Below are 11,749 nucleotides of genomic sequence, written 5' to 3' on the forward strand. Positions count from 1 at the left end.
GGTGTAATGAATATATGTAAAAATGACCATAACAAGCGTTCTAATCACCTGTAAATACACACTGGACAGGTGTAAGGAATATATGTAAAAATGACTATAACAAGCGTTCTAATCACCTGTAAATGCGCACTGGACAGGTGTAAAGAACATGTGTAAAAATGACTTGACAATTGAAAAAAGCAAGTGAAAAGGGATCATTACAAATGTTAAGACGTGTTACGGGTAAGACGATTTGAACCTTTTGGCTTTACGTAGATGATGAGATCATCAACGTGCGCACTGAACAGACAATACAGGCAGGCCCCATTCTGTTTTATCCGGCTGCAGTAAAATGCAATAATCTAAGAATTTGTCTAAACGATCAGAATATTGTGTCTTGTATATGAAATAATCGTAATATTTCTGAAACCATGCAGTGTCCAGATGACACTTGTCTAAATACACCAGAAGAGAAAACCTGTCTGTCTTCTGCGCAAAGAAGAGCAGAACTTCGGAGACGAAAATTGCTCATGAATTCCGAAGACAGAATGAACAGAATTGTGGGTTTCACCAAAGCTGAAGCTGAAAACAACGGTAAGGAAAACCTAAGTGGTGGTCAATGGGTGGCTGGCTGATGAGACAAGCAAATTGTTTAGCTTGATAGCTTATATTAGCTTGCAGCTAGCTTCAATGGACAGTCGGACCATTACTCTGTTCCAGCTGGCTGATAGGCATTTTTAGATCAATCAATCACGTTTATTTATAAAGCCCTTTTTACATTGGTAGTTGTCACAAAGTGCTTATACAGAAACACATCATAAAACCCAGAAGAGCAAGCAATGCAGAAGCACAGTGCCTTAGAAAAACTCTCTTGAAAGCCAGAAACCTAAGGGACAGATCGAAATTTACTGTGAGTGTCGTAGCATGCCACCAGCATATCTCTGGGCTTAGGTCTAAGCTACTCTTCCTTTTATATAGGCAGTATATGTATATGTATTAAACTATTCATATCTTACAGTGGACACCTAAGCCTATAGGCCAGTGTCACTTTGATTATGTCTGCACATCATGGTTCACCAGCAGCCCCAAACATTTTAAGAATAAGCTACCAGTCAAACAAGCTTGTAAGAATTGTACTTGAACTCCCCCCTCATACTCATCTGGAGGTTGGGCATTTTTTTTTGTCTATATCTGTAGTGTGTCTGTATCTATGTAATTGTATATATGTTTACGTAAAAAATGGGGACCACAAATTTTTATGGTGCAATCCCAGTCACTTGAAAAAATCTTTGTGAATATATGTATTTTTTTAACTGACAAATACAATCAATCAATCCAAACTGTGCAGTGGCCAATTGATGAATGGAAAGAGACAAAACACCAAAACGTTTAATGACATTCGGAGATTGTCAAACCAAGCCTTCGATACTGGGCAAGCCTACAAGGTAGGGAGGGATGTGTTTTCTGTTTGTCGAGATCTGATTTCCTCCAAGCTGATCATTGTCTGCAGCCAGCTCTGATTGTAGTGTAATGAAACAGGAGAGTGAGCTTGTCCGTGTTGGTGGGCGAAACCTCAACCTTCTTCCCTGTAGCCCTGCGTGGCTTCGACTGTGTCACAAAAGCATGCTGGAGTGGCAAAGTTGATATTCATGTTTATAAACACAGGGTCACTACAGCAGGTATTATTTTTTGTGGTCATTAACATTATTTTGAGTTAATTCTATGAGGGGGAGGGTGTTTAATTTATTTTACAATACAAGGAGAGGCTTGTGTGACAATATTTTTTACATTGGGGAGGGGGGTGCATTTAAATGTTTTTATAACTTATTGAGTTGGACCATTTATAAAGTTTGCATAGAAAATAGATGCTACATTTGCCTGCTAGGGTGCATTTCCATTTAACTATCTTGTGTCTATAAAAACACCTGGACGTAATGAAGTCACACATTTAAATTTTTTTGTAATATATTGTCTAATAAAAATGTAGTGTCTCTGGTAGCCTGCCAAAGCCAGCATAGATAGCATGTAATAACTGACTAATAAAACAAATCAAATTTTATGTCACTTGCGCCGAATGCAACAGGTGTAGACCTAACAGTGAAATGCTTACAAGCCCTTAACCAACAATGCTTTAAGAAGTTTTAAGAAAAATTGTTAAGTAAAAATATACAAAATAAAAGTAACATAATTTAACAGCAGCAGTAAAATAACGATAGTGAGGCTATATACAGGGGCTACCGGTACAGAGTCAAAGTGTGGGGGCGCCAGTTAGTCAAGGCAATTGATGTAATATGTACATGTAGGTAGAGTTATTAAAGTGACTATGCATAGATAATTAACTGAGAGTAGCAGCAGCATAAAAGAGGGGTCTGGGTAACCTGTTCCGGTAAGCTGTTCAAGAGTCGTATGGCTTGGGGACAGTTCATGACTAGGGTGGCTGGAGTCTTAGGGCTTTCCTCTGACACCGCCTGGTATAGAGGAGGGTGAGGTACGTGTCACAATGTGTGTGGAGTAAAGGTGGTCTAGAGTTTTTTATTTTTCCCTCTGGTTGCACATTTAACATGCTGGTAGAAATGAGGTGAAATGGATTTTGAGTTTCCCTGCATTAAAGTCCCCAGCCACTAGGAGTGCCGCTACTGGCTAAGCGTTTTCCTGTTTGCTTATGGCCGTATACAGCTCACTGAGTGCAGTCTTAGTGCCAGCATCGGTTTGTGGTGGTACATAGACGACTACAAAAAATACAGAACTCTTGATAAATAGTGTGGTCTACAGCTTATCATTAGATACTCTACCTCAGGCGAGCAAAACCTAGGGACTTCCTTAGATTTTGTGCACCAGCTGTTGTTTACAAATATACATAGACTGCCACCCCTTGTCTTACCAGAGGCTGCTGTTCTATCCTGCCGAAAAGCTTAAAAACCACCAGCTGTATGTTATTCGTGTCGTCGTTCAGCCACTACTCGGTGAAACATAAGATATTACAGTTTTTAATGTCCCGTTGGTAGGATAAACGTGATCATAGTTTGTCTATTTTATTATCGATTGATTGCACGTTGGTTAATAGGACCGATGGTAAAGGTAGATGACCCTCTCTTGGCGACGGATCCTTACAAGGCACCCGGACCTTCGTTCTCGATACCTCCGTCTCTTTCTCCTGCGAATGACTGGGATGAGGGCCATGTCAGGCATCTGAAGTAAATCCTTCCCGTCTGACTCGTTGAAGAAAAAGTATCCCTCCAGTACTAGCTACTATGAACCAGTGGCGTGTATTCATGGGTGCCAAGAGAAGCCAGGCTTTCCCCAAAAATGTACCAAGAAAAATACATATTAAATTATTGATCTTTTGTCTCTCAATTCACAAGAGGCTGAATGTATCTCACCAGAGAAAGCATCCGAACGAACGAAACGGTGGCCCTCTCGTCTCAGTACAGTACCAGTCAAAAGTTTGGACACACCTACTCATTCAAGGGTTTTTCTTTATTTTTACTATTTTCTACATTGTAGAATAATAGTGAAGACATCAAAACTATGAAATAACATATGGAATCATGTAGTAACCAAAAAAGTGTTATATTTGAGATTCTTCAAAGTAGCCACGCTTTGCCTTGATGACAGCTTTGCGCACTTTTGGCATTCTCTCAACCAGCCTCATAAGGTAATCACCTGGAATGCATTTCAATTAACAGGTGTGCCTTGTTAAAAGTTAATTTGTGGAATTTATTGCATTTGAGCCAATCAGTTGTACTTTTAAACTTTTACAGTTCTTGAAATGTTCTGTATTGACTGACCTGCATGTCTTAAAGTAATAATGGACTGTCGTTTCTATTTGCTTATCTGAGCTGTTCTTGCCAAACTATGGACTTTTTTACCAAAGAGGCCTTTCTTCTGTATACCACCCCTACCTTGTCACAACACAACTGATTGGCTCAAATGCATTAAGAAATTTCACAAATGAACTTTTAACAAGGCACACCTGTTAATTGAAATGCATTCCAGGTGACTACCTCATGAAGATGGTTGAGAATGCCAAGAGTGTGCAAAGCAGTCATCAAGGCAAACGGTGGCTACTTTGAAGAATCTCAAATGTATAATATTTTGATTTGTTTACCACTTTTTTGGTTACTACATGATTCCATGTGTTATTTCATAGTTTTGATTTCTTCACTATTATTCTACTATGTAGAAATAGTACAAATAAAGAAAAAACATTAAATGAGTAGGCGTGTCCAAACCTTTGCCTGGTACTGTATGTGTAGCCCAGCTATCTGATGCTGTCTGGTCAAAAAGAGTATGATATTGTTCCTGTCCATAGCATGGAATGCAAGGGAAGCCAGCAAGCATTTGGCCTCCCTTGATAAAGAAGTATAAAATAATAGCCAATCAATGAGCTCAACTGTGAATGTTCCTGGTGCATCAAAAACACTTGTCAAGGGAAGCCAGTTTGGATTTGGATTCACACCAATTGCATTACATCAGAAGCCAAACCTCATTGACAGAAAAAAAACTTGAATTGTTGCATCTCGTTGTGTCATTGTCCTCCAGTGGGTAGCTAGCTATTATTGTATTTTTCCTAAATTAGCCATGTATGTAGATTTGGACTTGGGGTTTTACTTAGTTCTCCATACTGGCCAATGGTTATAATGGCGATTCTGATCCAACCATAAATTTATACTTTGTGCCCCTGGCCTGAGAGGATGGAAGTAAAATGTGTAGCTAGTTTTAGTAGGCTAATGTTAACTAGCTCGCCTCGCGCATCGTTGTCCATGAAAAGAAGTTAGGCTAGCGAGCAAGCATTTTAGCCAGATAACCTAGGACAACAAAAACTCAAAGCTTTCTTGACCATGCTGTAGGTCATGTAACTGTTTTGTGGACTTCACCTAACACATGTTCTGCCCTACCAAGCAAAAAGGCAGAAACTGATAATTTGGTTGAAAATGAGTTAATGTCATTTTTGCTACATTAAATACATGCTTAATCATATGGACAAGTATCCTGCCTCTATTGTGTTTTGGAGAAAACGGGAGTCATGTTAGCAGTAACTGGATACAGTTACTGTGAAACCCAGGTCAATAAAAGTCATTTTTCTCAGTTCCACGCTATGAGCAGTTACTTCCTTTTTACTTGATAGGGCAGTGTTGCTCTCCAGTTTTGTGATTAAGTGAAGGTGTGGTTAAATTTATTCTGCCACTTTCTTCTTATTGTTCTAGAGCAAACAACCCAATTATCACAAACCAGGTTATATTAAGGCTTTTTTCCTGGCTTGGCTTCCCCGTTGATTTTACCTACACACAGTGAGCTAGAAAATAAGCCTTGCATCAGTGTGAAATGTGCTGCAGTCATGTAGTTATGACAATTCAGCGCTCTTCTGTATTATCTAACAAACTTACTGATTTGCATTCAATATATCCATATATAGAATCTCTATGGTCATATCACAGATAAATCAAGTTAGCCTTATCCATTACACTGACAATGTCATGTCAATCCCGACCTTGTCCCAACAGGAGCATCCAGAAGTGTTACGGCACCCATGTTCCATCTGGACTTGGACAGGAGCGACTCGTGGTCAACATACCCCTCCCCCAGACTGTCTCCATTCCTCCCAGAGGCAGTAGGCAGCAGCCACCCCCACAGTGATCTCCCAGAGAGGAGAGGGTATCCCCTGCCAGATACCAGCGAGGTGCTGGTTGGCGGTGTGGACAAGGATGTGACACCGGGCGTCCGTCAGAGGCCACGCGGAGAGGCCCAGCTGGCAGCTGATGAGCCCAGCCGCTCTGGATCCCCACGCAGAGGGTTGCAGAAGTACCTGTCCCGCTTTGATGATGCCATGAAGCTCAGAGGCCAACTGGCCAATGAGAAACAAGCCCAGGAGGCAGCTAGCTCTGACCCAGATGAGTTGGACTCCTTCAGGCTCTTCAGGCTTGTTGGCAGTGTCCTCCTTGCTATCTTTGTCAGGGTTTTTGTCTGCAAGTATCTGGTGAGTCTGGTCAGAAAAGTGTTGTCTCTTCCCTTGAGAGCTTTGATTTTGTTTAATACCACTGACTTATTCTGTTTTAGATTATGCAGCATGTATGGTAATATGAGAGTAAGGATTTGTTGAAGCAGTTCATTAACTAGGCTACTCTTCCCTTTTGCAGTCCATATTCGCACCATTCCTCACCCTCGAACTGGCCTACATGGGGTTGTACAAATACTTTCCAAAGGTAAGAGATACCGCTTCACCTTTTGGCATTAATATATAGTGAATGGAGCACAGCTACACTACGTTACCAAAAGTATGTGGACATCTGCTCGTCGAACATCTCATTCCAAAATCGTGGGCATTAATATGGAGTTGGACCCCTTTTGCTGCTATAACAGCCTCCACTCTTCTGGGAAGGCTTTCCACTACATGTTGGGACTAGAGTTTGACCGATTATGATTTTTCAACACCGATACTGATTATTGGAGGACCAAAAAAGCAGATGCCGATTATTGATATATATATATATATATTTGTAATAATGACAATTACAACAATACTGAATGAACACTTTTATTTTAACTTAATATAATACATAAATAAAATCTATTTAGCCTCAAATAAATAATGAAACATGTTCAATATGGTTTAAATAATCCAAAAACACAGTGTTGGAGAAGAAAGTAAAAGTGCAATATGTGCCATGTAAAAAAGCTACCGTTTAATTTCCTTGCTCAGAACATGAGAACATATGAAAGCTGGTGGTTCCTTTTAACATGAGTCTTCAATTTCCCAGTTAAGAAGTTTTAGGTTGTAGTTATTATAGGACTATTTCTCTCTATACCATTTGTATTTCATATACCTTTGACTATTGGATGTTTTTATAGGCACTATATGATTGCCAGCCTAATCTTGGGCTTCAAGTATTGCGAAGAGCTGCTGGCAAATGCAGGAAAGTGCTGTTTGAATGAATGCTTACGAGCCTGCTGCTGCCTACCATCGCTCAGTCAGACTGCTCTATCAAATATCAAATCATAGACGTAATTATAATATAATAAACACACAGAAATATGAGCCTTAGGTCAATAATATGGTCAAATACAGAAACTAACATTTCGAAAACAAAACGTTTATTCTTTCAGTGAAATACAGAACCTATCCATATTTTATCGAACGGGTGGCAACCCTAAGTCTAAATATTGCTGTTACATTGCACAACCTTCAATGTTATGTCGTAATTATGTAAAATTCTGGCAAATGAATTAGGGTCTTTGTTAGGAAGAAATGGTCTTTATACAGTTCGCAACTAGCCAGGCTGCCCAAACTGCTGCATATACCCTGACGCGAATGCGCTTTTGTTAAATCACCACCCGTTTGGCGACGTAGGCTGTGATTCGATAAATTAACAGGCACTGCATTGATTATATGCAACACAGGACAAGCTAGTTAAACTATTAATATCATCAACCATGTGTAGTTAACTAGTGATTATGTTAAGATTGATTGTTTTTTATAAGATAAGTTTAATGCTAGCTAGCAACTTATCATGGCTCCTTGCTGCACTCGTGTAACAGGTGGTCAGCCTGCCACGCAGTCTCCTTGTGGATTGCAATGTAATCGGCCATAATCGGCATCCAAAAATGCTGAATACTGATTTGTAACGAAAACTTGAAATCGGCCCAAATTAAGCGGCCATACCTATTAACATTACTGCAAGGACTTGCTTCCATTCAGCCACGAGCATTAGTGAGGTCGGCAATAATGTTGGGCGATTAGGCCTGGCTCTGAAAGTGGTGTTGACATACTTTTGTATATATAGTGTATACCAAATGGGTCAGACATATATGGTCATAACCTGTGTATTGTGCATACATTCACGTGTAAAAACTTTCCATCATCCACCAGGTTGAGAAGAAAATGCAAACCACAGTGCTGACTGCCGCGCTCCTATTGTCTGGTATCCCTGCTGAGGTCATCAACCGCTCCATGGACACCTACAGGAAGATGGGCGACGTCTTCGCTGACCTCTGTGTCTACTTCTTTACATTCGTCCTCAGTCACGAGATCCTGCTGTTGGTTGGTCCAGAAGAGGCTGAGACTCCCTGATGGACAGGAAGTCCCTGTGCTATGGCAGTGTCACAGAGTTGGACATTATGCTGACCCCTGATACTGATCCTTTACCCTACTTCCTTCTCCATACCATTTCCCTTCCTGAATCAGTAGATCCCATAGGGGAGAAGGGGTCGAGGTGCAATGTCCGCAGGTAGATAAGGGAAGAAGACAGAAATAACAGGTTGAACAAAATAACATAACATTCATTTGTGTTCTGACCCTCTACTACATCTTGTCGATAGGAACTGCTTTAAGTTACCATTTATTTTGCTCTCTACAGTGTTTATATAAGGGGTCCAGTTACTTCGCAATTTTTGTTTTGTTTCTGGTGAATTGATTTATCTCATTTGGAAGACAGGAGATGCATTTGTCATTCAGGGTTTTCTGAATATTGCCTATGATTTTTTCACCCTTGTATGCTTAAAGACAGGGTTGTCTATATCTGTACATGTCTAAGCTCTTATTACATTTACCTTTTAATCTGGGCTAGGAGAAGGATAGGGCTTCCGAGTGGCTCAGCGGTCTAAGGCACTGCATCTCAGTGCTAGAGGCGTCCCTACAAACCCTGGTTCGATCCTGGGCTGTATCACAACCGGCCGTGATTGGGAGTCCCAAAGGGCGGCGCACAATTCGCCCAGCGTCGTCCGGGTTAGGGTTTGGCCGGGGTAGGCAATCACTGTAAATAAGAATTTGTTCTTGCCTAGTTAAATAAAGGTTCAATTAAAAAAAATAATTAAAGGATGGCTTAGGATTGTCTTTTTGGAGAGTGTGTGTTGTCACTGCTATTCAATGTGGGGCAGTGGAATCTTATAAGCTTGTATATCTGTGCTGGATAACTCTGATTGTGGAAATGTCATGTATTGCTTTTCTAGCTATCCCAGCCTCACTCAAACTCTTGCTGTGGCATGTTACATCATCTGTTAATCCCTCATTGCATCCACATTAATTTATTCAGTTTGAGACAGGTTTTCTATGTACATCATCTGTTAATCCCTCATTGCATCCAAATTAACTAATTCAGATTGAGACAGGTTTTCTATGTAACTTCATTGGTGTGATCTCTTGTTTGTCAGATTTACTTGCTTGCTTTTCATAATGTTTTGCAATTATTTCTATTTTTTTGTGTAAATGCTGTATTCATAATATATTATTTCATGTGAAATATTGAAATCGATATCAACACAAAGATATAGAGAAGCTAATGTTTCTTCTGGTAATAACATACTGGAATGAATATGCTGTATTAAACCAATAAAACCTTGGAGCATTTCACAATTGTCTCTGGTTGATTTTAGATCAGTCAGTCATCAAACTCCTATCTCAATGATGCTGCTTCATTTGACCTGAGATGTAGGCTAACTGTACATATGTGACCTTGTTCATTTGGGTTGATATAAGTAGGCAGGTTTCCAATGACCCAGGTTTATTTGACAAAAGCAATGACGTAACAACAACAAATTGCGACGTGTATTGAAACCGCAAATATTAGAGACATTTTCAAAAGATCAACAAGTTTTTATCCATTAGACGGGTGGATTTTTCATGTGTAGAACTTCCTTTATTGTGACAAATTATGATGGAAACAGTGTTTTTCAAATAAATCATGATTGCTGAATCATTTCGGCAATCACTGCATTTCATTTTCTTTTTTTTAAATCCTTTTTTTATCCCCAAATTCGTAGTATCCAATTGGTAGTTACAGTCTTGTCTCATCACTGCAACTCCCGTACGGACTCGGGAGAGGCAAAGGTCGAGAGCCGTGCGTCCTCCGAAACACAACCCAGCCAAGCCGCACTGCTTCTTGACACAACGCCCGCTTTACCCAGATGCCAGCCGCACCAATGTGTCGGAGGAAACACCGTACACCTGGCGACCGTGTCAGCGTGCATTGTACCCGGCCCGCCACAGGAGTCGGTAGAGCGCGATGGGACAAGAACATCCCTGTCGTCCAAACCCTCCCATAACCCGGACGACGCTGGGCCAATTTTGCGCCGCCCCATGGGTCTCGCGGGCGCGGCCGGCTGCGACAGCCTTGACTCGAACCGGGATCTTTAGTTGCGCAGCTAGCACTGTCTAAGGGACAGATCGACATTTACCGGGGGGAGGTGGTCCAAAACAATGTTTTTTGCTTTGTGGAGGAACGTGTGGTTTTTCCCCTGGTTTACATTTGCTCTTCTGCTTGTATTTTCCCTATAAACAATGGCTTGACTTAGTTTTGATATTACCCTACTAAAGTTTAGAAACTTTAGTATGGTGTGACTATTAGCCTACTACACTGCAGGCCTATGACATGAAGGCATTGCATCCCGGCGCTCCAACTGACTCCATCAGTTGAACCCGAGGTGAGGAAGACAGGCCTACCAGAGTTACTCCTATAATCTAACAATATAATGCTTATCTTTATACAAAATATACTGATCGAAAATGTATGAATTAGCCTCTGTATGTCTATATCTGTATAGCAGACGCTGTAGCCATCTGACACAGATATGCCGGCGGCATGCATTCATTTATTTTATTTTTATTCCACCTTTATTTAACCAGGTAGGCTAGTTGAGAACAAGTTCTCATTTACAACTGCGACCTGGCCAAGATAAAGCAAAGCAGTGCGACACAAACAACAACACAGAGTTACACATGGAATAAACAAGCGTACAGTCAATAACACAATAGAAAAAAAATAAAGTCTATATACAGTGTGCGCAAATGGCATGAGGAGGTAAGGCAATAAATAGGCCATAGTAGCGAAGTAATTACAATTCAGCAAATTAACACTGGAGTGATAGATGAGCAGATGGTGATGTGCAAGTAGAAATACTGGGGTGCAAAAGAGCAGAAAAGTAAATGAAAACAATATGGAGATGAGGTAGGTAGATTGGGTGGGCTATTTACAGATGGGCTATGTACAGTTGCAGCGATCGGTTAGCTGCTCAGATAGCTGATGTTTAAAGTTAGTGAGGGAAATATAAGTCTCCAGCTTCAGCAATTTTTGCAATTCGTTCCAGTCATTGGCAGCAGAGAACTGGAAGGAGAGACGGCCGAAGGAGGTCTTGGCTTTGGGGATGATCAGTGAGATATACCTGCTGGAGCGCGTGCTACGGGTGGGTGTTGTTATTGTGACCAGTGAGCTGAGAAAAGGCGGAGCATTACCTAGCATAGACTTATAGACGACCTGGAGCCAGTGGGTCTGGCGACAAATATGTAGTGAGGGCCAGCCAACGAGAGCGTACAGGTCGCAGTGGTGGGTGGTATAAGGGGCTTTGGTGACAAAACGGATGGCACTGTGATAGAGTGCATCCAGTTTGCTGAGTAGGGTATTGGAAGCTATTTTGTTAATTACATCGCAGAAGTCGAGGATCGGTAGGATAGTCAGTTTTACGAAGGTATGTTTGGCGGCGTGAGTGAGGGAGGCTTTGTTGCGAAATAGGAAGCCGATTCTAGATTTAATTTTGGATTGGAGATGTTTAATATGAGTCTGGAAGGAGAGTTTACAGTCTAGCCAGACACCTAGGTATTTGTAGTTGTCCACATATTCTAAGTCAGAACCGTCCAGAGTAGCGATGCTAGTCGGGTGGGCGGCGAATGGTTGAAAAGCATGCATTTGGTTTTACCTGCGTTTAAGAGCAGTTGGAGGCCACAGAAGTAGTGTTGTATGGCATTGAATCTTCGTTTGGAGGTTAGTTAACACAATGTCCA

The 11,749-nt window shown here is 41.1% G+C and overlaps 1 protein-coding gene across 1 annotated transcript; it reads left to right on the forward strand.

Annotated features, from left to right (window-relative positions):
* Positions 1-270: 270 nt before the first annotated feature.
* On the forward strand, positions 271-9,328 carry LOC115197223 (calcium signal-modulating cyclophilin ligand). Its single transcript, XM_029758554.1, has 4 exons — positions 271-573; positions 5,484-5,956; positions 6,117-6,182; positions 7,847-9,328. Exons 1-4 carry the CDS (start codon positions 411-413, stop codon positions 8,045-8,047), a joined length of 903 nt encoding a protein of 300 aa, XP_029614414.1. The 5' UTR covers positions 271-410; the 3' UTR covers positions 8,048-9,328.
* Positions 9,329-11,749: the final 2,421 nt, after the last annotated feature.

The sequence above is a fragment of the Salmo trutta genome, chromosome 7 (genome assembly GCF_901001165.1).
Source record: "Salmo trutta chromosome 7, fSalTru1.1, whole genome shotgun sequence".
Lineage (NCBI taxonomy): Eukaryota > Metazoa > Chordata > Actinopteri > Salmoniformes > Salmonidae > Salmo > Salmo trutta.